Source organism: Oncorhynchus clarkii, chromosome 18 (assembly GCF_045791955.1).
Source record: "Oncorhynchus clarkii lewisi isolate Uvic-CL-2024 chromosome 18, UVic_Ocla_1.0, whole genome shotgun sequence".
Taxonomy (NCBI): Eukaryota; Metazoa; Chordata; class Actinopteri; order Salmoniformes; family Salmonidae; genus Oncorhynchus; species Oncorhynchus clarkii.
In genome coordinates, this window is record NC_092164.1 from 63,316,999 (window position 1) to 63,344,894 (window position 27,896).

A 27,896-nucleotide genomic window follows, 5' to 3' on the forward strand; every position below is an offset into this window, starting at 1 on the left:
AGCTGGTGGAGGAGATTAATCCCAGCCTTACATCACAACAACAATATAATGTAAAGACTGTAGTTAAAATATTTTTGTAAATTCTACAGGCATGCACGGTGTCTCTTGTCTAACACCAAATGGTGTCAGGGAGCAGAATCACCCAACAGGTTGCCCGGAGGCTTCGTCTTCTCTTCCACCCCACACACAAATTGGGTTGAGGGGTATTATGTCAGCTGCTCTGACTAAAATAGTGTGTTGCTACGTGCAAGTTATGTACAGTTATGTACCGGACACAAATCAAGTTAAGCTTCCTGTTGGCCTCATCGATGTGCAGTACGTTTTCAGTCTAGTTTTCGGGTTTACAGATTTCTCCAGTCCTCACAGTGGTATGTGAAGTTGTTCCATTTGTTCAGATTGGATGGAAGCTATTATGTGACACTGACAAACTAAAGGACCTATTGAATAACCAGTAATAGAAAAGTTATTCATGTTTTGGAAGAGAACAGGTTATTGTTTCTAGTTGGCTAATTGGATGGTATCTATTGCCTACCCACTTATCCTGAAACCTTGTAAACTTTTTTATTTATCGAACCATACTAAGTGATGACAGGGTCAAGGGCATTGGAATGCGTGAATGGAATGTGGATGTCTACGTTTGTCTTGCTGGAATGTTTACATCCTCAGCTGGAAATCTGACCCCCTTTGGTGAGCTTGTTGTTGGGTTGATGGAGTAAATATATTAAGTGATTTGCACGAGCAAACAAATCAAATTAAACCAAATGGTATTTTCTATATATATATAAATATTACATATGTATATGTAATATTTATTTAATATTTATGACTGTTACTACTGTTATTTAACAATATGTAAATTAGAGGATTGTCAATTAAGTCATGCTTTATTTTTCTGTAGGGACAGATCATTTGGACAGGTACCGTTAGCTAGCTAACTGATTGCAACATGTTCAAGTAGGAAGCAAAAGGGGGTTGGACGCATGTTCATTCAGATTACTGGTAAAGTGAACAGTGCAGACTGACTGTAGGCTATTTCGCGCCCAAGAAACTGCTTCCTACCAGGTAAGAACATGCCATAACAGGTTTTCAGTTAGTATATTTCACAGTAGTAGCCTACAATAGTTAGTGTCTGATTAGTATCGTGCTTTTAACTAATACTATGCCCTTTTAAATCAATTGAGGTTGGGCGCAATCCTCAAGATTGGACAAATCCAGGAAGGAAATTTGACCTCGATAGCCACTGCTGCGTAGTAGGCGACCAAAATGTGGCTCACATTTGGCAGCTAACGTTAGTGTACGGCAGTGGTGGATATCGTTTTTACATTACGATATCTCAGAAATGTATTTTACATAAAATAAAAGACATGCCGTCGTGTAGTTTAGGTAAAATATGGGGTGTCCTTGTCCTTAGCAACTCGCTATTCGGTGTTTTTGGGGGGTTGGTTTGGCTAGCATAGCAAGCCAGTCAGCTTGCTAACTGTTGTTAGCTTTTTTTTGTTGTTGTTGCAAACATTACTTGGTTAGATTATAAATAAACTAGCTAGTTTCGTGTCAAACAAGTCTGAGCTAAGTGAAAACGTTTTTTGCTTTACAAACCAGTATTTTTGCTATTGACGTTTTTAATGGTCAGTCAAGGAAGCTAACTAATGTTACCTAGTTACCCTCACCCTGCTCCACTGACTGTCTCCGGCCACTGATAAAATCCCAAAATATTGCTTATTTTATGTCTACTCTCATTATAGAGCTCAGTGTTGGACCAGAACTGTTTTGGTTAGAGAAATAGGCAGGCATTAGGCCTAGTGCAACATTGACAACGTCTAGATTCAGCCTGTGAGATCAAGTGAATCCTGTTTAGTAAGTAGGTTTGCAGCGCACCATATTTGTTGTTCCTTGGACAGGAAATACCACTTTTATAACTGACTACCTACATTAGGCTACATTCCTATTTCATAAAGGTGCTTCTCTGTGTGCTATGAGCAAGTACAAAGATTGATTAATGCCCCTGGACTTAGTCCACATTTTTTTTTTGTAGATTATTCAATACATTTTGTACTCGGGCTGTATTCAAAATGTATTAAATAAACTACACACAATACCCCATGATGACAAAGTGAAAACATGTTTTTTAGACATTTTTGCTAATTTCTTAAATGAAATACAGAAATGTCTCATTTACATAAGTATTCACACCCCTGAGTCAATACTTTGTAGAAGCAAGCACCTTTGGCGTCGATTACAGCTGAGTCTTTTTGGGTAAGTCTCTAAGAGCTTTACCCATCTGGATTGTATGCTATTTGCATTATTCTTTAAAAAAATATTCAAGCTCAGTCAAATTGATTTGTTGATCACTGCTAGACAGCCATTTTCAAATCTTGCCCTAGATTCCCAAGCTGATTTTTAAATCAAAACTGTAACTAGGACACTCCGGAACATTCAATGTCGTCTTGGTAAGCAGCTCCAGTGTAGAGTTGGCCTTGTATTTTAGGGGTTGTGTTTTTAGGTTATAGTCCTGCTAAAGGTGAATTCGTCTCCCAGTGTCTGTTGGAAACCTGGTTCAGTCTGCTTTTTATCAAGGGTTTTTCCTGTAGCTGTATTCCATTGAATTTTATCCTAAAAAACTCCATAGTCCTTACCGATGACAAGCATACTTATAACATGATGCAGCCCACACAATTCGCCCACTTATCAGGAGAACATCCCTGGTCATCCGGATCTGGCGGACTCACCTAACACAAATGTTTTGCTTAGAAAGGATGTGTTGGAGTGTGACCCTGGCTAGCCGTAAAAATAAATAAATAATTGTGCCGTCTGGAATTTTTTATCATTCATACTTTTGATACTAAAGTACATTTAAAACCAAATACTTTTAGACTTTTACTTAAGTACTATTTTACTGGGTAACTTTTACTTGAGTCGTTAAGGTATCTTTACTTTTACTCAAGTATGAAAATGTAGTAGTTTTTCCACCACTGGCCACCAACATACTTGTGTTGGATTTGACCAGAACATAACTCTTTGTATGTCTTTGCCACATTGTTTGCAGTGTTACTTAAAAGTGCAATATGCAGAAATCTCACCGCCATTTCCTAGTTGCTACATTTCTAACAGTAAAGTTTGACAAAACCAGCAATCATTGTGTAGTGTATCATGTGAACTGTGGATTTTTTTCTCCATAACTTTTATTTTTTATTTTTATTTTTTTATTTTTTGCCGTTTGAAGCTGGTGTACAAAACAGAAAGTAAAAGATGCAATAACAAATCTTAAGCACAGGAAGCATAGAAATAGTGCATATAGAACAGATCTACCGCTTCTTAGACTTGCTTTTTAATGAGAGGGACAGGTGTACAACTCAAATATCTATGTGAATTTGGTTGGGTCACCCAAAAAGTTAAATATTCTAGCTTTTAAGTGCCTTGTTGCAAACAGGATGCATGTTTTGGAATATTTTTATTCTGTACAGACTTCTTTCTTTTCACTTGGTCATTTAGGTTAGTATTGTGGCATAATTGCAATGTTGTTTATCCATCCTAAGTTTTCTCATATCAGAACCATTAAACTGTTTTAAAATTCCTGAGCAGTTTCCTTCCTCTCCGGCAACCGAGTTAGAAAGGACTTTCTGTATCTTTGTAGTATTTGGGTGTATTGATACACCTTCCAAAGCCTAATAACTTCACCATGCTCAAAGGAATATTCAGCATCCAGCTTTTTATTTTATCTTATTTTATTTACACATCTACCAATAGATGTCTTTCTTTGCGAGGCACTGGAAAACCTCCCTGGTCTTTGTGGTTGAGTCTGTGCTTGAAATATGCTGCTCGATTGAGAGACCTTACAATTATCTGTATTTGTAGGGTACAGAGATGGGGTAGTTATTAAAATATCATGTTAACTTCTATTATTGTCTATACAACACATTTTTACTCTTGAACTTATTTAGGCTTGCCATAACAAAGGGTTTGACTACTTATTGAATTTCAGTTTTGCATTTTTTTTAAATGACATTATGGGATATTGTGTGTAGATCAGTGACACACAATCTCAATGTAATAATCAAGCTGTAACACACGTAAATGTGGAAAGTAAAGGGGTGTGAATACTTTCTGAAGACACTACATGTAGGCTACCTTACAGTTAACCCCTCTCAAGTATTTGAAAGAATCTTGTTTTCTTAGCAATAAACTAGAAAACGCAGAGCACTTGACCCCTGACACTCTCTCTTGGACCCATTTGGGCATAGCGGTCTCTCTACTGGTAATGGATACATTTTGATAAGTCTTTGGAAACCAGTGCTAGCAATACTAGTGTTATTGGAAAAAAAATATTGTATTTCTTCATTCAACATTTTGTTTTGAGTGGTCCGGAGTTTTAGATGAGTTGCTTTACAGTTTAAGAAATGCACTTATGTGTGTGTGTGTGATCTGCAGAGAATAGGAGAAACTCTCCAAATACAGGTGTGCCAAGCTTGTAGCATCATACCCAAGAAGAGACTAGGCTGTAATCGCTGCCAAAGGTGCTTCAACAAAGTACTGAGTAAAGTGTCTGAATACTTATGTAAATGTGATATTTCATGTTTTATATATCCATTTCTAAACCTGTTTTTGCCATGTCATTATGGGGTATTGTGTGTAGATGGATGAGAAGGGTAAAACATTATTTAATCCATTTTAGATTAAGGATATAACGTAACAATGTGGAAAAGGTTAAGGGGTCTGAATGCACTGTAGGTTGTGTCTCTGACATTACCCCCCCCCCCCCCCCAATGGAGTTTCCACAGGCTGTGTATCTTGTCCGGAATGGTTCTATAGTCTCTCTTCACTCCCCGCCCACACTACCATGCATTATGGGTATGGCTGCAAAATGAAGACAAACTGTTGCTAAAAGGCATTCTAAGCCATTCTCTCAACTGTCTTGTTATAGATTCTGACATTGTGTAGCTTCTATTTTTAGCCATGTTTGGACTTTTTCTCCACGGGCACTGTGAAGGTCATTTGGTGGTGGGGGGGGGGGGGGGCTTTTGGGGATACTGGCGACTGCCAGGGGGTCAAGCAGGCGAGGGCAGTGGGTCTTGTTGACAGGGGACAAGTTGTCAAGTCACTGTTCCAGACCTGAGGTCTCAACAGTTCTAGAAATAGCCTGTGTCCCAAACGGAACCCATTTCTCTATATAGTGCACTACTTTAGGCCAGGGCCCATAGGACTCGGGTTGAGAATAGGGTGCCATTTGGGACATAGTCAGTCAGTGATGATGAGGTCTCCAGAGGACAAGCCAACAGAGCAGCAGGACCTTCTGGCTTCTGGTTGCTGATAGGCTCCAAGAAATCTCTGGGGGCCACAATTGTGACTGTGTAGAGATGATTTTCCTCATTATGTCGGACATTTTGTAGTGAGTTTTTTTTATTTGACAGTGTGAAATTGTGTTGTAATGCGTTTGTTTATTTGCTAAATAACTTTTTCTCACCAGCTAGTTTTAATGTAGATTTGTGTTTAGGCTAATAACTTCCTCATTCTAGGCTCGTCTACTTTTGTCTGCATGCATGAAGTTTGAGCACTATATAAAACACAAATGTTTATACTTAAATCACCCCATCCCTCCTGTTGGACAGGTACATCTAGTTGTATATTTAGTTGTCTTTATTTCAAGGATGTCCACTTCCTTGTTCTACCTCACATCATACCCAAACCGAACGCGCGTAATTTGATATGTCCCCCCCCCCACACCAAACGTGATCACGACACGCAGGTTGAAATATCAAAACTAACCAATTATTTTAATTTGAGGACAGGTCGAAAAGCATTAAACATTTATGGCAATTTAGCTAGCTAGCTTGCAGTTGCAAGCTTGTTTCTAGTCATCTAACCTCCTTTTTTTCTTTGGACTTTATATGGCGATTGGCATCTAACTTACATAGTATTACCACGACGACGAGCGACCTCCGTTCATCTTTCAATCACCCGCGTGGGTATACCCACGTGCCATCTCCTCATTGGTTATCTGCTTGGTTATCTGCTTCGATAAACCAATGAGGAGATGGGAGAGGCAGGACGTGCACCGCGTTCAGCGTCTCACATAGAACATACTTCTATTTTAGCGCTTGGCAACGCAGACGCTTGTTGGCACGCGCAATGATTGAATAACATGTATGTGTAAATGTATTTGGCAACAAGCACATGACGTGAGCGGTGTGGTCAGCATGTCAGGACCTTATATGGTGTCTGGTTCTACTTCTTGGTTCTACCTAAGAGTAGTCTGGGTAGCCGCTAATGGGCTCAAGACTAAGGAGATGATTTTGGACTACAGGAAAAAGAGGACCGAGCACGCCCCCATTCTCATCGACGGGGCTGCAGTAGAGCAGGTTGAGAGCTTCAAGTTCCTTGGTGTCCACATCACCAACAAACTAACATGGTCCAAGCACACCATGACAGTCTTGAAGCAGGCATGACAAAACCTATTCCCCCTCAGGAGACTGAAAAGATTTGGCATGAGTCCTCAGATCCTCAAAAGGTTCTACAGCTGCACCATCGAAAGCATCCTGACTGGTTGCATCGCTGCCTGGTATGGCAGCTGCTCGGCCTCCAAACGCAAGGCACTACAGAGGGTCGTGCATACTGCCCAGTACATCACCGGGGCCAAGCTTCCTGCAACACAGGATCTCTATACCAGGTGGTGTCAGTGGAAGGCCCTGAAAATTGTCAAAGACTCCAGCCACCCTAGTCATAGACTGCTCTCTCTGCTACCACACGGCAAGTGGTACCAGAGTGCCAAGTCTAGGTCCAAGAGACTTCTAAACAGCTTCTACCCCCAAGTCATAAGACTCCTGAACATCTAGTCAAATGGCTACCCAGACTATTCACATTGCCCCCTCCACACCACCACTGTCACTAGGATCTGTAACAGTGGACTGTGTTTTTTTGACATTACCCTTTGCCAAAGTTTTAAAAAGTGTGTTTAGGAGTGCAAGGGCAATTTGAGTTATTGCACACGTGCACTTCAGAGTAGGCGTTCCCTAATGGAAATTAGCAAATTAATGCTTAAACAGGCCAATAGGATCTCACTAGCTCGTGCTTGGCTCTGCCCACCCCCTTGCTTGTTTTGCCCACTAATTAATTTGCTCCCATTGGAAATGACTCTCTGGTCTATCTTGGGTTTTTTTTTTTTTTTTAAATAACTATCTTTGCTTATATGGTCTCTGTGCTTAGTTTGGTCAACAAACAGGTTGGATACTGTTACTGTATAAAACACCCAAGTGTATTACCAGTGCATACCAACATCACTCATCCCTCTTGTTGTTGGACAGGTAAACCTCTAGACAGGCCTGACAGTGGAGATGTCTAAAGCGCCAGATGGCCCCGCAAGGACCCGCTCCAGATCAAAGTCCAGGTCCAGGTCTTGCACGCGGTCTCGTTCCAGAAGCCGCTCCCGCTCCAGATCCAGGAAGCACCGCTACAGGTGAAGTTTATAATCACTTCCTTCCTCTAGTGTATGGAGACTTGTCATCAAACCGTGTTTTCCATACATTACTGGGACATATACTTGCCATATATGCCTACCATGAGAATGCTACACATTTTTTGCATTGTAATTTCAGAATGTCCATAATATATCTGGTGCTAATAGTGGAATGATAGTTTCACATTTATGAATTACTCGCCAGTGTTGTGTTTGGCTGTGATATTTGATTTTCCCCTGCTGGATCGACATCTGTTGTCAAATGAGGAAAGCTGTTCTGACTTTGGGTGTATTATCTAGTGGAAATCGCACATTTCCTGATTGCTGAAATTCTACATTGTTCACTAGGTTCTTTTTTCCCACAAAGTCAATTAATCTAAATCACTGTGAAATATATTTTCAGTAAATAACACAAAAATATTGTTTTTACAACTGTTTGCAGCTGGCGGAACAAAAGCAACTTTGGTTTTGGTCCACCAACTTTAAACCGCTGTAAAAGCAATATTTTGTGTTATTTACTGAAAATATATTTCACAGTGACTTTGTTATTAAAAAAATATTTTGCATTGGGTTTAGATAGTACAATTTTCTACACACTTCAGTGCTTGTTTTCTCACTGAGCGATTTATGCTAGATAACACAGCTACAAAGTCTGAACAGCTTTCCCAGTTTGATAACTGAAGCAGCTCTGGCTGGAGAAATCAATAGGCAAGTACTAAAAAAAAAATAATCTCTAATTTTGTCAAACTTATGGACGATTCACTGTATATGTATGTGTGTGTATATATATCACACACACACACACACACACACACACACAGTGTGGAGAACAAGTATGATACACTGCCGATTTTGCAGGTTTTCCTACTTACAAAGCATGCAGAGGTCTGTATTTTTATCATAGGTACACTCCAACTGTGAGAGACGGAATCTAAAACAAAAATCCAGAAAATCACATTGTATGATTTTTAAGTAATTAATTTGCATTTTATTGCATGACATAAGTATTTGATAAATCAGAAAAGCAGAACTTAATATTTGGTACAGAAACCTTACAGAGATCATGTTTCCTGTAGTTCTTGACCAGGTTTGCACACACTGCAGCAGGGATTTTGGCCCACTCCTCTATACAGACCTTCTCCAGATCCTTCACGTTTTGGGGCTGTCGCTGAGCAATACGGACTTTCAGCTCCCTCAAGATTTTCTATTGGGTTCAGGTCTGGAGACTGGCTAGGTCACTCCAGGACCTTGAGATGCTTCTTACGGAGCCACTCCTTAGTTGCCCTGGCTGTGTGTTTCGGGTCGTTGTCATGCTGGAAGACCCAGCCACGACCCATCTTCAATGCTCTTACTAAGGGAAGGAGGTTGGTGGCCAAGATCTCTCGATACATGGCCCCATCCATCCTCCCCTCAATACGGTGCAGTTGTCCTGTCCCCTTTGCAGAAAAGCATCCCCAAAGAATGATGACGGCGTAGTGCGTTACTATTTTTTTTTTCTTTGAGACTGTGGTCCCAGCTCTCTTCAGGTCATTGACCAGGTCCTGGCGTGTAGTTCTAGGCTGATCCCTCACCTTCCTCATGATCATTGATGCCCCACTAGGTGAGATCTTGCATGGAGCCCCAGACCGAGGGTGATTGACCGTCATCTTGAACTTCTTCCATTTTCGAATAATTGCGCCAACAGTTGTTGCCTTCTCACCAAGCTGCTTGCCTATTGTCCTGTAGCCCATCCCAGCCTTGTGCAGGTCTACAATTTTATCCCTGATGTCCTTACACCCTCTCTGGTCTTGGCCATTGTGGAGAGGTTGGAGTCTGTTTGATTAAGTGTGTGGACAGGTGTCTTTTATACAGGTAATGAGTTCCAACAGGTGAGTGGAGAACAGGAGGGCTTCTTAAAGAAAAACTAACAGGTCTGTGAGAGCCGGAATTCTTACTGGTTGGTAGGAGATCAAATACTTATGTCATGCAATAAAATGCAAATGAATTACTTAAAAATCATACAATGTGATTTTCTGGATTTTTGTTTTAGATTCCGTCTCTCACAATTGAAGTGTACATATGATAAAAATTACAGACCTCTACATGCTTTGTAAATAGGAAACACTGCTGATTTTGCAGGTTATCAAATACTTGTTCTCCTCACTGTATATACTACCTTTCAAAAGTTTAGGGTCACTTATAAATGTATTTTTAATTAATTAATTTTTTACAGTTTTTTTCTCCATTTAAAATGACATTAAATTGATCAGAAATACAGTGTAGACATTGTTAACGTTGTAAATGACTATTGTTGCTGGAAACGGCTGATTTTTAAAGTAATATCTGCATAGGCGCACAGAGGCCCATTATCAGCAACCATCACTCCTCTGTTCCAATGGGACCTTGTGTTAGCTAATTCAAGTTTAACATTTTGAAAGGCTCATTAATCATTAGAAAACCCTTTTGCAATTATGTTAGCACAGATAAAAACTGTTCATATGATTAAAGAAGCAATAAAACTGGCCTCCTTTAGAGTCGTTGAGTATCTGGAGCATCAGCATTTGTGGGTTTGATTACAGACTCAAAATGGCCAGAAACGAATACATTTCTTCTGAACCTAGTCAGTCTATTGTTCAGAGAAATTAAGGCTATTCCATGCGAGAAATTGCCAAGAAACCGAAGATTTCGTACAACGCTGTGTACTACTCCCTTCACAGAACAGCGCAAACTGGCCCTAACCAGAATAGAAAGAGTGGGAGGCCCCGGTGCACAACTGAGCAAGAGGACAAGTACATTAGTGTCTAGTTTGAGAAACGGACGCCTCTCAAATCAAATGTATTTATATAGTCCTTCGTACATCAGCTGATATCTCAAAGTGCTGTACAGAAACCCAGCCTAAAACCCCAAACAGCAAACAATGCAGGTGTAGAAGCACGGTGGCTAGGAAAAATTCCCTAGAAAGGCTAAAACCTAGAGAGGAACCAGGCTATGAGGGGTGGCCAGTCCTCTTCTGGCTGTGCCGGGTGGAGATTATAACAGAACGTGGCCAAGATGTTCAAATGTTCATAAATGACCAGCATGGCCAAATAATAATAATCACAGTAGTTGTCGAGGGTGCAACAAGTCAGCACCTCATAAGTAAATGTCAGTTGGCTTTTCATAGCCGATCATTGAGAGTATCTCTACCGCTCTTGCTGTCTCTAGAGAGTGGAAAACAGCAGGTCTGGGACAGGTAGCACGTCCCATGAACAGGTCAGGGTTCCATAGCCGCAGGCAGAACAGTTGAAACTGTAGTAGCAGCACGGCCAGGTGGACTGGGGACAGCAAGGAGTCATCATGCCAGGTAGTCCTGAGGCATGGTCCTAGGGCTCAGGTCCTCCTCCGAAAGAAAGAGAGAATTAGAGAGAGCATACTTAAATTCACACAGGACACCGGATAAGACAGGAGAAGTACTCCAAATATTCCACACTGACCCTAGCCCCCTGACACACAAACTACTGCAGCATAAATACTAGAGGCAGGAGGGGTCAGGAGACACTGTGGCCCCATCCGATGATACCCCCGGACAGGGCCAAACAGGAAGGATTTAACCCCACCCACTTTGCCAAAGCACAGCCCCCACACCATGAGAGGGATATCTTCAACCACCAACTTACCATCCTGAGACGAGGCCGAGTATAGCCCACAAAGATCTCCACCACGGCACAACCCAAGGGGGGGCGCCAACCCAGACAGAAAGATCACATCAGTGACTCAACCCACTCAAGTGACGCACCCCTCCTAGGGACGGCATGAAAGAGCACCAGTTTTAACCCCTGTAATAGGGTTAGAGGCAGAGAATCCCAGTGGAGAGAGGGGAACCGGCCAGGCAGAGACAGCAAGGGTGGTTCGTTGCTCCAGAGCCTTTCCTTTCACCTTCACACTCCTGGGCCAGACTACACTCAATCATATGACCCACTGAAGAGATGAGTCTTCAGTAAAGACTTAAAGGTTGAGACCGAGTTTGCATCTCTCACATGGGTAGGCAGACCATTCCATAAAAATGGAGCTCTATATGAGAAAGCCCTGCCTACAGCTGTTTGCTTAGAAATTCTAGGGACAAGTCCTCAACTAGCAGCTTCATTAAATAGTACCCGCAAAACACCAGTCTCAACGTCAACAGTGAAGATGCTGGCCTTCTAGAAAGAGTTGCAAAGAAAAAGCCATATCTCAGACTGGCCAATACAAAGATAAGATTAAGGTGTGCAAAAGAACAGACACTGGACAGAGGAACTCTGCCTAGAAGGCCAGCATCCCAGAGTCGCCTCTTCACTGTTGACGTTGAGACTGGACAGAGGAACTCTGCCTAGAAGGCCAGCATCCCGGAGTCGCCTCTTCACTGTTGACGTTGAGACTGGACAGAGGAACTCTGCCTAGAAGGCCAGCATCCCAGAGTCGCCTCTTCACTGTTGATGTTGAGACTGGTGTTTTGCGGGTACTATTCAATGAAGCTGCCAGTCATTTTGTTACAAATTTAACCAGAACTTTGCATAATGCACATTCACAAATAATGGCTAACTTCTTGTAGCAGGCATTATAGAAAATGAACAGGGGTCTCATTTAAACAATCTCCCAAGCTGAAGTCCACGTTGCTAGTGAGTAGCCAGCTAATCTTAATATTTCAAGTTTAGCCAACTTGCATCTATTTCCTAGGTAACAAGGTAAAACAGTTAAATTGTTAAGAACACACCCCTCTGTCTCCAGCTGTTTGAACAGCATGCTAGCCCGTGGACTTTTAACATGTTGAAAGCAAGTGGATTACCTTATTTCTCAGAATGAGAACGAGTTGCCAATTCCTCATTCAAATGCATTTTTTTTCATGCTTATTGCACGTTTAGACAGCTATTATAACAGTATTTAGCCAAAATGCTGATAGTGGTACCGCAGTGCCATGTGTGACAAACTGAGCATTAATTTTCCAGAATCATCATACTCTTGTGGTAGTAGTGTCTGCTCTGTGCACAATTTGAGGAGTTGAGACATGAAAGCGTGTCGGTAGAAAGCTTAACTTCTTTCTCCATTGTGGTGATCATATGAACCATTCTGTTGGACCAAACCTCAAATGCAAATAGCGATTTGAAGCCGCTTGTCAGAGGAAGATGTGACCTCTCACCTTTGTGAGTGCCGGGGGGGGGGGTGAGCGTGAGCAGAGAGGAAGAGGCGACGTGACGTGACATGTTTCACCCTCACAAAAATAAACCCTATGCATTTCTGTGGACTTATTTTGGACAGAAGCTTGCCGCCTGCGGAGACGTGAGCATCCAATATAATTATTTGTGTGTCCGTTTTCGGGAAGTTTGTCTTGCATAATCAACAAACATAAGCACTACATCACCAATGGGTGCATAAATATATACATAAATCACAAGCAATAACTACAGCAGACAACACATGGATACAGTCCGTAATTCAGTGTGGGAATGAAGGATTTCTGGCCTCTGTATCGGCGGCCTGGCGGTAGGAGCTGGTCCTGGTTCAGTGGATGCTTCGTCATTCTATTCTAATTTCTGGTGTAAATTGGAAGGTCCACACAGCACAGAAGAGCAAAGCTGACAAGACCAAAAAGATAACATGAGAACAACGAACATAAATGCTCATAAAAATAACAACCAGGATTCATGCAATATAACAGTTAGGCATTGCGATCAAAATCATACATTCAAATGAATACGATATATCGCCCAGCCCTAAGTAATACTGTGACATCATTTTAGCACTATGGACATTTTCTGAAATGACAATGCAAATAAATTAAATCCTGTGTTGCACCTTTTTAAGATATACTATTGGTACACTGTTGAGGAAAAGGTTCATTGTTATCCTTTTTCTTTGCTAGGATAAAAATGTAACTTCGTATTTATGATGGGGTTAAAATGGCCGCCTCTTAACCAGAAAACACATTTTATATTATACATTTTATATTATACAATCTATTTCCCATCAGTCTTCTGTTTTGAACTGAGACAGAATGAACTAATGCACCTACATAACATGCAGTCAGTGACCCATACGTTTTATTCATTATTGAATCATCCTTTTGTTACTTACATCATTTTAAGATGAGTCATCATTTGGGTCAGTTCTTTGCCCTGGAGAAGGGAGGTCAAACAGCATTCAGCACTTTGTGCGTCTGTAATGACTTCCATGAGGAATTATGGGCCCAGTGTTGGTTACATCTCAACTTAGTTATATGACTGAGCATTTAATTTTTATTGATTGGCTATTGTTAAAGTTTGATCCCCCTCAAGCCACTGTGTGTTTTTGCCATACAGTGGCTTGATAACAGGATGCTCGGGACCTCTTTCGGTGAAATTATTTTATAAAAAAAAAAATGGTACCCTTTTTTATTTAACTAGGCAAGTCAGTTAAGAACAAATTCTTATTTTCAATGACGGCCTAGGAACAGTGGGTTATCTGCCTGTTCAGGGGCAGAACAACAGATTTACCTTGTCAGCTCGGGGATTTGATCTTGCAGCCTTCCAGTCCAACGCTCTAACCACTAGGCTACCTGCCGCCCCAATGCACAAGACAAGTGCCGTACATAATAAATGACTTGTCCAAAAGGAAAGTAATGGCTGGAAGTGCTTTCACAAAGAGAGAGACGTGTCAGAAGGAGAGGAAGTGTTGCCTAGCCAGGTCAAACACCCTCTTCCCACTCCCTCCTCCTACAGGGATTAGAGTAGAAATGCTTTCCCATTTTGGCCCAACTCTTTCCACTGCTCCAGTCCCTCCACTCACACACTCGTCAGATAAAGGGAGTCCCTCACTAACTACTGTGAGTACGCTATGTAGCTCACTGCTCAGAACACCAGCTCCCAGACTCTTTCAATGAAAAAGCTCAAGAGGTAAGTGGATGGGGGATTTTATACACTGGATTTGGCCGTTTTTCCCACTGCGGTACTTGGGTAGAAACCAATATCCTGTTCACTGGCTGTCTGGGTTGTCGTTCTAATTCACATTCGTCCTTCTAAAATGTGCCTGCTACTTTGCTTTTTCCTGGATTTGTAGGAGTAGTGTGCCGATGTACTATGGGGACGCTACTTTTACTGTTATTTTTCTGCTTCACATTATTTCCATGGATTTAAGCACCAATGTTAGAATCCTTTTATATGTGGTGGAGGTAATAGTCTTCATGTCTAAAACCTCCAGCATTTAACCAAATATATTGGCTACGTCTTCGTTTGTTGGTTGAGAATGTCACAGGATAAGCAGTATGAACATGTTGTATTCCATATGATGCCTGATTGGGGATTTCTCCTTCTCTGTCCGTCACGTTACTCAAAGGGCACCTTGAAGTGAAGTTGTTTGAATGTTGAGTGTCTTCAGAGGGAAAAGGTTGGTGGAGGATCCTGGTTGCGTTGGTCCCTGGCTGTGTTTTTTAATAGGCGCTAGTGTGTGGTTTAGTAGCTCCTCCAAGTGGACAGAATACTCTAACGCAGTCCCTCCGTCCCATCCACTGGGACCACTGCCAGTTAACAAACCGACGCTGTAGGTTATTTAGCCTGACAGTCTGTTCTCTCTGAGTGAATTGTCTGGAGAATGAAAAAGGGCACACCTGAGTTGGCGAGGTGCAGGCTGCCAACACAAAACCATTTTATTATTTTACTCTGACTGTATACTCCTACTCAGTCCAACTTAACCAGACAGGGTTGTCTCAAGGTGTACATATGTTTACTGTTTTTAATGTTTAGGCAACCTTCTGAAAAGTGATACCAACATTGACTTGGCTACACAGTATCTTTAACAGAATTCTCTCCTAGCTCTAGGTCACGGTCCCGCTCCAGATCTCACTCTCCGTCCCACGGCAGGAACTATCCCACCAGAGACTACCAGAACAACCGGGGTTACCAGAGGGGCTACAACCGTGGCTTCCGCAGACCCTTTTACTTCCGCGGTAGAACCCGGGGCTTCTACCCTCGCCAGGGTTACCAGAGAGGAGGTAACAGCTACGGCTACAGAGCCAACAACTGGCAGGGGGGGGGCTACCGGGACGGGCCGCCCCACGACCAGGACCACCACGGTCCTCACAGCCCCAGGAGGGGGAGATCTCGGTCCCGCACGCCCCGGAAACGCTCCGGCAGCCGCAGCCATTCCCGGTCTCGATACTCCGATCGTTCGTCCTCCAGGGGTTCCCGTCGGTCCCGGCGGCACCACAGCTCCTCTTCCCACTCCTCTTCCCCGCGGAATCGCCGCAGCAGCCCCGGCTCAGGGAAGCCTGGCTCTAAAGATGTAAAGGACAAGACCACACCAGCAGAGGCCAAGGAGGAGAGGGGAGGGGCTGCGGAGCAGGTAGGAGGACCAGGGGGAGAAGGCAGCAGTCATGATAAGGCCTCTGCTGGGAAATGGCAGGGTCTGAGTGACTATAACAACAGCCCCAAATGCAGCAGTCCGGCTGTTGGTGCCAAACAGGGGAAGTCGGACCCCAAAGGGTCATTGTGGAGAACCATGGGCAGCACTGGCAGTGTTCCCTCTACCAAGAGCCCACCAGGCTCCACCAAGGCCGGGCCGACTGCCTCCACCAGTGGGTTTGGTTTCTTTGGCAAGGAGGATCCCACCAGAGCAGACGATAAGACTGCTATTTCCTCTGCTTTCAAAAAGTATGTTCCCCTTTCACTTTTTTCTTTCCAGTTTGTGATTGTTCAGTCTGCACAGCTACAATAGATTTAAAAGAATGGATGCCATTGCCACTTCTCAATTTAAATGCATATACCAAAATTGAAAAAGTCACTGCTGTTGTCCTCTGCATTTTTTATTATACCCTTATTTTACTGGGTAAGTTGACAGAGAACACATTTACAGCAACAACATGGAGAATAGTTACGGGGGGGGGGGGGAAATGACTCAATTGGAAGCGGGGGATGATTAGGTGGCCATGATGGTATGAGGGTCAGGTTGGGAATTTAGCCAGGACACCAGGGTTAACAACCCTACAATAAGTGCCATGGGCGCTTTAGTAACCATAGAGAGTCAGGACACCACCAAATCACTGCCGTGGAGCATTGGAATATGTTTGGGGGGGACCAGAGGAAAGGGTGCCTCCTACTGGCCCTCCAGCAGCATGATATCCCTCTAATTTAAAAGGTGATGGTCAAGTAAGTATCATTATTACAATATGAGTCCTGGTCAGTCTATTCTAAGTGTTCAATGTCATTCCCTGGTATTGTCAGTCTTCTGTGGTTGTGTAGTCTTGTTTCATTAGATCATCCAACATTCTACCACGTGATGAAATGTCTTTCATTTTAATATCAACGCCCTGTTAGAAAATCTGGATTCTGTAACGATAATAGATTTGAATCAACATTCTCCTTTGTATAACACAATGTAAAGGTCCATATGCTTCTCTGTCTGATTGCCCAGGTTCTTGGCAGAAAACAAGAACAAAAAGCAGCAGCAGCAGGCGGCAGCAGAATGGGAGAATGGCCAGGACGGAGACAGCAGAGAGAAAGGGAACAGCAAGATTGGAGGAGGCCTTTTCAACATAACAGCAGCCTCCTTCAGCTCCAAGGCCGATAAGTCTCTGCCCTTCCTGGAAAGAGCCGAAGAGGCCTTCCTCAAGTCTCAGGCTGCTGAAAGAGCGGAGGAGGAGGAGGTGGTCAAGCCCAAAGGAGCCACCCTGACAACACGGGATGTGTTTGGGAAGTGGGAAGACGAGCCCCATTACTACCCCCCAGGGAAGGACGGGGAGAGACGGAGAGACACGGCCGAAGACGTGGATGAAGACCTGGAGCACATGGAAGAGGAGCTTTACCGCAGCCGCAAGCAGGCCTCCAAGAAAGAAGAGAAGTCCAAGAGGAAGGAGAAGAAGAAGGAGAAGAGCAACAGGAGGAGTCCATCTCCCGTCAGCGCAGCAGTGCCCCCTAGGGGTTCAGGCAGCGGGGAGAAGGACAGGCCCCTAGCCCTGTTCCCCATCAATAGGTTGGAGTCACACCTACCCCGGTCCTCTGGGAAGAGGGAGGGCTTGGAGCACAGTATCAACACATTTGATGAAATGCCCAGGTAAGCAGCATCACCAATGGTGTCCATCAACAGACTGTTTGGATGGTTAATAGTTTCTGAAACTGGCCTAGTTCTTAACTTCTTGGCGCACCCATCCCGTTACCGGGATCATTTTCGTCAACATCCGCTGAATTGCAGAGCGCCAAATTCAAGTTAAATTACTGAAAATATTTAATTTTCATGAAATTACAAGTGGAATATACCAAAACACAGTTTATCTTGTTGTTAATCCACCTGGCATGTCAAAATTCAAGAAAGCTTTACAGAGAAAGCAAACCAAGCGTTTATGTAAGGACATCTCTCTCAGCAGACAAAACATTACAAACAGCTAGCAGCAAATTAGATTGGTCACGAAAGTCAGAAAAGCAATAAAATGAATTGCTTGCCTTTGATGATCTTCAAATGTTTGCACTCACTAGACTCCCAGTTACACAATAAATGTTCCTTTTGTTCGATAAAGATTATTTTTATATCCAAAAACCTCCATTTGGTTTGGCGCGTTTTGTTTTTGTAATCCACAGGCTCATGCAGGTCACGACGGGCATACGAAAATTCCAAATAGTATCCGTAAAGTTCGTAGAAACATGTCAAACGTTTTTTATAATCTATCCTCAGGTTGTTTTTACAATAAATGATCGATATTTCAACCGGACGGTAGCTTTTTCAATAGGAAGAGGAATAGAAAAGGTCTGCTCCATGCTGCTCGCGCATGCAAAACTCTGGGGACACTCAGCTATACACTGACACGATGTGATCATTCTCGCTCATTTGAAACTATGTCTAAAGACTGTTCACACCTTGTGGAAGCTATAGGGAAAGGAATCTGGTTGATATCCCTTTAAATGGAGGATAGGCATGCAACAGAGGTTTCAAAATAAGAGGCACTTCCTGGTTGGATTTTCCTCAGTTCTGTTATACTCACAGACAATATTTTGACAATTTTGGAAACTTTAGAGTGTTTCTATACTAATCTGCCAATTATATGCATATTCTAGCTTCTGGGCCTGAGAAATAGGCAGTTTCACTTGGGCATGTTTTTCATCCAAACATCAAAATACTGCCCCCCTAGTCTCAAAAAGTTAACTGCGTATAGTTTTGGATATGATCGAGGGGTTAACATTTTTTATGGAACTCTGTCACGGTCTTGAACACAACAGTTTCAGCTTGTCTTTCTCTTCTCAGCTCCTCTGGAAGTCTGACTAAGGAGCGTGGTTTGTCCAGGGATCTGGTGCATCCCAGTAAGAAAGATCCCGGACAGTTCCGCTCCATTTTTCAACACATACAGGCTGCTCAACTCCAACGCAGCCCCTCCGAGCTGTTTGCGCAGCATATTGTCACCATTGTGCACTACATAAAAGGTAAGCGCTGCTTATGGTTGACCGTATTACCGGTCACGAGTCATGACGGAAGTCAGATTCCACGTGATCGTTTAGTCACGGTAATTAGGCTTCTCCAAGCTCTGATACTGCTGATGGTCAATAGTAGCCTACCAAATTTTGCTAACTGTCTGGTACTCAGCACTCTACGGTCCCTCTAATCCCTCTGACATCAATGCAAATGTCATCAAACACTTCATGACAGCATGAGCTCATGTTGTGCAACATTTCTATAGGCTATGCAATTGAGAAAACAGAGTGATGGCCTGAAGTGTTCCATCAGCTTTCTATAAACTTTGCCTACTATATTTTTCTCAAGTTTCCTAATATTAACCTCATTGCTTATATTTACAACTGGAGGCTTGTATATATTTACAACCTGGCTGGCTTGAAAATGAACCACAGAAAAGCACCCTCCATTTGCTCCATTTGCTATGCATAGTGGTCAAAAATAGTAAAAATAAAGAAAAACCCTGGAATGAGTAGGTGTTGACACTTTTGACTGGTACTGTATTTTAATTAACACTCAATTACCATGAGGCCAGCAGTTATATACTTGACAGTCACCGGCTGACAAAATGTTATGACTGCCACAGCCCTACTCTGACCCACAACAATACCTAAACAGTAACCACTCGGTGAATGAAGTCCGTGATAGCAGATCTATGGGTTGATTATTAAAACGGGCGGAATCCCAAATGGCACATTATTCCCTTTTTATAGTGCACTATAATGGGGCATAGTGTTCCATTTGGTACTCACACAGGGTATTTATTGGTTACCATGACGTTGTCTGTGGCTTCGGATACTGACGAGGACACGGCCGTGGGGCTTGGATTCGGAATGCTCAGTAGTTCCATGGAGTGTTGACTCACTAGTCCTTTTGTAGGATTTGACGTAATTCCGGCATTGTGAGAACATTTTCAAGTATAAAAAAGATGAGCTGACGCACCTCTGACGTTTGTAGAGGTGCTGACTAACGGAGGAGGGTGAACTGCATACAAATGAAGGGAAGTCACGCTGTGCTCCCAACAGTTTAATGGATACACCTAACCACTGTTTCAGCACACTCGGTGTGCGACATTCTTTAAGTCCTTTATGAATTTAAACAATTGTCTGAGTTGGAGACGTCCACGGACTAAGAAAGGTTGTCTGTGCCTTCAGATTGGTATTCAAACCCCTTGATTTATACCACATGTTGTTACAGCCTGAATTCAAAATGGATTAAATATACATTTTTAAATCTCACTCATCTATACACTATAACCCCATAATGACAAAGTGTAGATGTGTTAGGAATTTATTAAAAATTCAATACAGAAATGTCTAATTTGCATAAGCATTCACACCCATGAGTCATTACTTTGTAGAGGCACCTTTTGGCAGCGATTACAGCTTTGAGTATGTCTGTATCAGCGTTGTTCATCTATATTTGGGGGTTTTCTTCCTTGCAGATTTTCTCATGCTCTGTTAAGGTAGCTGGGGAGAGGCGGTGAACAACCAAGTATTTCCAATGGGATTCAAGTCTGTGCTTTGGCTGGGCCACTCGGACTTTCACATTCTTGTTCTGAAGCCATTCCAGCATTGCTTTGGCTGTATGCTTGAGGTCCATGTGTGGATGGAACGTACATCTTCGCTCCCCAATCTAATGTTTGCTCTCTGAAGCAGGTTCTCATCAAGGATGTGCCTGTATTTGTCTCCATTCATTGTTCCCTCTATCCTTAACAGTCTCCCAGTCCCTGCCACTCTAAAGCACCTCCATAGCATGATGCTGCCACCACCATGCTTCATTTTTAGGAATGGTGTTAGACTGGTGATGAGCTGTGCCTGGTTTTCTCCAGACATAGTGCTTTGCATTCAGGATCTTTTGCCTTATGCTCTTGAGTCTTTCACATGACTTTTTTTCTCAGGAGTGGCTTCCATCAGGCTACTCTCCCATAAATCCCAGATTGTTGTCCTTCTGGCAGCTTCTCCCATCTCACCTCCCTGACCAAGGTCACCTCCCAGTTGCTCAGTTAGGTCGGACGGCCAACTCAAGGCAGAGTCTGGGTAGTTCCGTATTGTTTCAGTTTCCCCAATGATGGAGGACCACTGTGCTCTTGGAAACATTGTTTTATAGTCTACAGACAGTTCCTTGGACTTCATGGTATAGTTTTGGCTCCGACTTTCACTGTCAACAGTGGGACTAGATAGATAGATATATACATATAGACAGATTTTGTTTCTTTCTAAATCGCGTCCAAACAATTAAAATGGCCACAGGTGGACTTCAATCAAGTTGTAGCGACGGCTCAAGGATGATCGAAGGAAATTGCACTTGAGTGTCAAAGCAAAGGGGGTGTGAATACTTATGTCAATGTATGTAAATTCTGTAAATGAGATGCATGCGTTTGATTTTTCAATCAATTTGCAAAAATGTCAACATGTTTTCACTTTGTCATTAATGGGGTATTGTGTCTAGATCAATTTAATTCATTTTGAATTCATGCTGCGACACAACAAAATGTGGAATAAGTCGAGGAGTATGAATACTCTCTGAAGGCCACTGTATGTAAATATTGTCTGCGTTAGTGGTGTCCAAATATAAACATTGTATCTGTCCTCCAGCACAACATTTCCACTCTTCAGGCATGACTTTAAGTGAGCGATTTGCCATGTACCAAAGAAAAGCCGCTGAGATGGAAATGATTAAACAAAGGAAGAGTCCAGAAATCCACAGGTAAGTCATTCTCAACCAACATTGTAGAAAATACAGGTAACTGCCAAAATAAAGGAAACCCTTGAGTAAATGAGGGATACAAAGTATATTGAAAGCAGGTGCTTCCACACAGCTCTGGTTCCTGAGTTAATTAAGCAATTAACGTCCCATCATGCTTAGGGTCATGTATAAAAATGCCTATGCCTTCATAGGATGACAATGCACCCAGCCGCAGGGCACGAGTGGTCACCTGAATGTTTTGATGAGCATGAAAACGATTTGAACAATATGACATGGTCGTCTCAGTCACCAGATTTCAACCCCATTAAACACTTACGGGACATTCTGGTGCGGTGCCTGAGACATCGTTTTCCACCACCATCAACAAAACACCAAATGATGAAATTTCTCATGTATCATCCCTCCTTACATCAGCTGATATCTTAAAGTGCTGTACAGAAACCCAGCCTAAAACCCCAAACAATGCAGGTGTAGAAGCACAGTGGCTAGGAAAACTCCCTAGAAAGGAAGAACCCTAGAGGGGAACCAGGCTATGAGGGGTGGCCAGTCCTCTTCTGGCTGTGCCAGGTGGAGATTATAACAGAACATGGCCAAGATGTTCAAATGTTCATAAATGACCAGCAGGGTCAAATAATAATAATCACAGTAGTTGTCGAGGGTGCAACAAGTCAGCACCTCAGGAGTAAATGTTAGTTGGCTTTTCATAGCCGATCATTGAGAGTATCTCTACCGCTCTTGCTGTCTCTAGAGAGTTGAAAACAGCAGGTCTGGGACAGGTAGTACGTCCCATGAACAGGTCAGGGTTCCATAGCCGCAGGCAGAACAGTTTGAAACTGGAGCAGCAGCACGACCAGGTGGACTGGGGACAGCGAGGAGTCGTCATGCCAGGTAGTCCTGAGGCATGGTACTAGGGCTCAGGTCCTCTGAGAGAATTAGAGAACATACTTAAATTTACACAGGACACCGGATAAGACCGGAGAAGTACTCCAGATATAACAAACTGACCCTAGCCCCCCGACACAAGCTACTGCAGCATAAATACTGGAGGCTGAGACAGGAGGGGTCAGGAGACACTGTGGCCCCATCCAATGACAAGGCCAAACAGGCAGGATATAACCCCACCCACTTTGCCAAAGCACAGCCCCCACACCACTAGAGGGATATCTTCAACCACCAACTTACCATCCTGAGACGAGACCGAGTATTGCCCACAAAGATCTCCGCCATGGCACAACCCAAGGGGGGGTGCCAACCCAGACAGGAAGATCACGTCAGTGACTCAACCCACTCAAGTGACGCACCCCTCCTAGGGACGGCATGGAAGAGCACCAGTAAGCCAGTGACTCAGGTTAGAGGCAGAGAATCCCAGTGGAAAGAGGGGAACCGGCCAGGCAGAGACAGCAAGGGCGGTTCGTTGCTCCAGAGCCTTTCCGTTCACCTTCACACTCCTGGGCCAGACTACACTCAATCATATGACCTACTGAAGAGATGAGTTTTCAGTAAATACTTAAAGGTTGAGACCGAGTTTGCGTCTCTCACATAGGTAGGCAGACCATTCCATAAAAACGGAGCGATATAGGAGAAAGCCCTGCCTCCGTCTGTTTGCTTAGAAATTCTAGGAACAATTAGGAGGCCTGTGTCTTGTGACCGTAGCGTACATGTAGGTATGTACGGCAGAACCAAATCGGAAAGATGGGTAGGAGCAAACCCATGTAATGCTTTGTAGGTCAGCAGTAAAGAGCCATTCTGGTTTGTGGCCCAATTCCATGTTGAGACACTTTGCTGGTGTTGTCTTATTTTGGCAGTTACCTGTAGGTCTGCCTTTTGACTGACATGAGATTTATTTAACACAAATCAAACATTCCATGTGGATGTATAAAGTTGTGTGTGTCGCTGTTACTCCAAAATAGTTTTGAGAAATATTGAATATTCTTTTGAGACCGTTGTGTGACCAGTACACACGTTTTAGTGTAGCTGTATCCAACCGTCCTTTTTGTTTTGTGTCCCCCTCCCAGGAGAATCGATGTCTCCCCCAGTGCTTTTACCAGACACTCTCACCTGCTTGAGGAGCTGGAGGACTGCAGCTACAAGGTGAACGCCCTCTTTTGGCATTTGAAGTAAAACAGGGGATTTGAGACGATCCAAACAAAGCAGCAGTGTTCAGCTTTGTGCTTTTCTTTTAAAGGAGATAAGAGTCTAAATCAAAAGAGCCCAGTTGTGTTTTGTAATGCCAAGCGAGCCCCCCCGAGCCTAAGAGATCATATGGTTATTGAGCTGTTATGTACGTACATACGTACCCACCCAAGCAAAGGCTAACAGGAAGTGACTTAAGCTGCTGTGTCCAAGCATCTCAAGGGACCCTAAGCAATGCCGTTGTAAGTATTTTTCTCAAAACAAACAAGCAAAATGTGTTCAAGTTCAGTACAAATGATTTGTGTTTTTGAAAATCTTATCTTTTAAAAGCTGCTGTTTTACTATGAGGTGTGTAGATGTCTTGTCTGTAAATGTGTGTCTGTTACTTGGCCAAGTTACTCAGTTTAATAGAAGCCTGAGAAGATTAACTTAGTTTCCATTAACACACATTATACTTGAGTACATACAAAATACTTTGATATAAAACATTCTAGTTATTTGAAAGAAAAGCATCATCAAGTTGGCCTTATATCTCAGGAGGGCTGCGTTTTGTGTCATCAGCAGATGGGCTCCAAAACTACAACTGTTTAACAAGTTCTGTCTTTTTTAAAAACTTTTGTATGTGAAAAGACATCATTACTTCATTATATTTCGTCCGTTGATAAAGTTAATAAGTGGTGGGATGGTAAATTAGAAGTTGTGTTGGCCGAAGCGAAAGCGATCACTAACATAGACAACACTTGTATATCATCTACACAGGATCGGGGTAGAACAGCGAAAACAGACCCAATGGACCTGCGTCTGGATATAGAGCGCCGTAAAAGGTTTTCTGGGAAGGAGCAACGGGACGGGGGCAAGGGCTCCCAAGGACCCAGCCAAGAGAGGTCCTCAGAGAAATCTTCCAAACGCCACAAGAAATCAAAGTAGGCTTATTACATCTTAATGTAAAATCACCTCCCTATAGTCTCTTCCCATTGTCTTACGTCAGACAGGCCGTTGAGCCGATAGCGTTAGAATGAAGCCATCTGCCTGAAGACAATGTTTTCATCCCTTTAAATTGTATCTTTGATTAAAATGTAGTGATACAAGCTATATGTGACACATTTTCACCCTTTATCCATGATTTCCTGTTTTTCACTCCCAACTATAGAGGCAGTCAAAATGGAGACTAATTCAGATTTGCTCTTTACCCTTCACTCAGAAAAAACAAGAAGAATCGTGATCGCTCTCCGTCCTCCTCCTCCTCTTCCTCCTCCTCTGCCTCTCCCTTCAGAGGAGGGTTCAGAGGTAAAGATCACATGATGGGGGAGGAGATGGAGCATATGGACCAGGGCTACAGTAAGCCTCGCTTCGGGTCCCGTGACTATGAGGGCCACATGGATAGGGGTCCCCCCCGCGACTATGAGGGCCCCATGGATAGGGGTCCCCCCCGTGACTATGAGGGCCCCATGGATAGGGGCCGAGGACGTGGAAGTGGTGGAGGATTTGTAAGTTCTGCTCTCTGTGCGGTGTATTCTACTGTTACACCTAGCCTAACTGCACAATTGGAATGTGATTGATTGTCTTGTAATATACATCAGTGACATTCAAAAACACAACACTCCGACAATAGGCCTGATTCCTCTTTTCTCCACAGCCAACTGAGAGCTCCTAGTGTTCTCTCTCATTCCCTCCCTCTCTCCCCCTCCCGCTTTCTCTCCCCTACTCTTTCTCCCTCGTTCTTTCCCCCCTATAGCTGTCTTTTTCACTCTCCCACTCTCTCTCCCACAGCAAAACTGACCCAAGATCGGTGTCTGGGGCTGTAGAGTAAAGTTGCCCATAGTCTGACCAAGTTTGTTCTGGTGGTTTCAGCTTCCCAGAGTAAGAGGAGGAGGAAGGGGTTGGAATAGAGGCAATTACCAAGGTAACACAAGCAGCAATGGCAACCCCCCTCCTAATATGAACGCCGCCCCCCCAGAGCGCCCCCCAGATGAGGACTGGGACCCAGAGTACACCCCCAAGAGCAGGAAATACTACTTTGTGAGTTTCACCACTTCCTGTTTTAGCACACATTATTTCTTTGTCTGAAATGGCACCCTTTTCCTTTTTTTATAGTACACTACATGTGACCAGTGATGATCTTGATTTGAATATGGAAACCTGGTCTTAATTGTGTTTCAGTATTGTGATCGTTGATCTTCTTAGCACTCAGGGACATTAATAGAACATGAATACGTTAAAACATGTTCCTCTACTGATGCTGGTGCAGTGGTTGTTTTCACTGACCTCTCTCTGGCCATCCACCTTACAGCATGATGACCGTGAGGATGAGAAGACATGGCTAGAGAGCTGTGGCCGAGGGGTCTTTCCCCACAGCAGGGGTCGCTTCATCTACCGCAAGGGGGGCAGAAGCCCCAACAAGTGGACTCATGACATGTTCCAGACAGGCGAGGAAGGGGGCGGGAACAAGGAGGAGGAGCACCACAAAGAGTTGGACCAGAAAGACGACAACCAGGCCGCCGTAGACCCCTCAGCTTCCTCCAAACTGTAGTAGAGGACTAGGCCCTGTTACTTCTCTTGCTCCTCCTCCTCCATCCTCTTGCTCCTCCTCACCCATCTTCTACCACCAGAGCTTTCTGTCCATTTGTGAGAGGTCATCTGATCCTCTGAGATCATCTCTGTGTAGGGTATAGGAGCCTGCACACAGTCACATCAGAATGTACATGATACACTGGTCTTCGTATTGTTGAGACAGTGCCACTTTCAGTAAGTTGTGAAAGAGATGTTGAATTGAACTTGAGTTAAGAGCAATACTTTTATTTTATTTTAATTACTACCAGTAATTTGTCTCTGTTTATCTGTCTGTATTTGCTTATTTGTTTTGCGAACAGCTGACTGGTTTTCAGTTGTTTTCTGGGTCTGCGATGGTGATGGTTTTGCAGCTACATTGATTTAACTTCAAGGACAAATTATTTTCCGTCTTAAGACATTGAAATGACTTGCATTTGTGCCTTAAAGTTTATATTCATACATGGTGATATATGTGCATTGCTCTAATTTTGTGCAAATGTTCTGCTGTACTAGCTAACGCAAGCCTTTAGCTAAACGTGTGTTTTGGGCAATGATACGTTTCTGAGGGTATTTGCATAACCATTTGGACTCGAACTTCCCCCACCCCATTGGACCAACCTACTGTGGGTACTGGGAACTCCCCACCCCATTGGACCAACCTACTGTGGGTACTGAGAACTCCCCACCCCATTGGACCAACCTACTGTGGGTACTGGGAACTCCCCACCCCATTGGACCAACCTACTGTGGGTACTGGGAACTCCCCACCCCATTGGACCAACCTACTGTGGGTACTGGGAACTCCCCACCCCATTGGACCAACCTACTGTGGGTACTGAGAACTCCCCACCCCATTGGACCAACCTACTGTGGGTACTGGGAACTCCCCACCCCATTGGACCAACCTACTGTGGGTACTGAGAACTCTCCACCCCATTGGACCAACCTACTGTGGGTACTGGGAACTCCCCATTAGAGTTTCTCACATTGTCCCATTTGAGAATTCTTCATCATATCCTAAGCATTTTCATTATCGCCAAGACTTCTGCTCTCCTACGTTTTGAGGGGTTGAGGTTTTGTATGTGGTGCCCCCCCCCCTGTTGATACTGGATGTTCTTCTGTTTTTAAAGCAAGGGTTTTTCACTGTGTAAAATGAAAGGACTGACAAAAAATAGTTTGTTTCAGAGTAAATTAAAAAGTAAGTTAAAAAAAAAAGTCAATATTGTTATTGAGGCCTTTATCTTGAGAGATAAGTGTTTAAATAGGATACTGTATGTTTTAATAACATTTTTGAAAATGGATCAGTTTATGGGCTTGTCGGAGTCCTTCATCAAAATGTAAACTTGGACTGTTGAGGTTTATGGCATAAGATGTACTGAAGTACAGAACATTTCCCTGTATGTGGCAAGTACTGTCAAAGTATAATTGTTGGTGGTGTTTAAACAGGTGAGTAGGGTTTAGTGAGGTACTGGGCTGCTTTGTTTGGCCTCTCCAGACTGTCCTGTACTGTAGGACTGTGATTTAATTTTTTTTTTTTTTATGCTACATTTGAAACCGATGCTAACATTTTCTTTTACTTCAGAGCTTTGAACTACTCTTAAATGTTCAATAAATACGTGCTCCGGTTCGCTTGAATTGTTTTTGTCAATTATTGCGT

General features: G+C 43.3%; 1 protein-coding gene across 3 annotated transcripts; it reads left to right on the forward strand.

Annotated features, from left to right (window-relative positions):
- The first annotated feature begins 980 nt into the window (after positions 1-980).
- LOC139373833 (thyroid hormone receptor-associated protein 3-like) lies at positions 981-27,871 on the forward strand. Of its 3 annotated transcripts, XM_071114903.1 has the most exons (12): positions 981-1,062; positions 7,296-7,447; positions 15,226-16,062; positions 16,823-17,461; positions 18,644-18,819; positions 21,445-21,556; positions 23,572-23,647; positions 24,449-24,612; positions 24,891-25,086; positions 25,123-25,176; positions 25,541-25,708; positions 25,980-27,871. In XM_071114903.1, the coding sequence occupies exons 2-12, from the start codon at positions 7,326-7,328 to the stop codon at positions 26,217-26,219; spliced, it is 2,784 nt and encodes a 927-aa protein (XP_070971004.1). In that variant the 5' UTR covers positions 981-1,062; positions 7,296-7,325; the 3' UTR covers positions 26,220-27,871. The 3 variants fall into 3 exon arrangements, with proteins under 3 accessions (XP_070971004.1, XP_070971003.1, XP_070971005.1); XM_071114902.1 differs by having other exon boundaries at positions 24,891-25,176; XM_071114904.1 differs by lacking the exons at positions 981-1,062; positions 7,296-7,447 and adding an exon at positions 13,442-14,310 and having other exon boundaries at positions 24,891-25,176.
- The last annotated feature ends 25 nt before the right edge of the window (positions 27,872-27,896 follow it).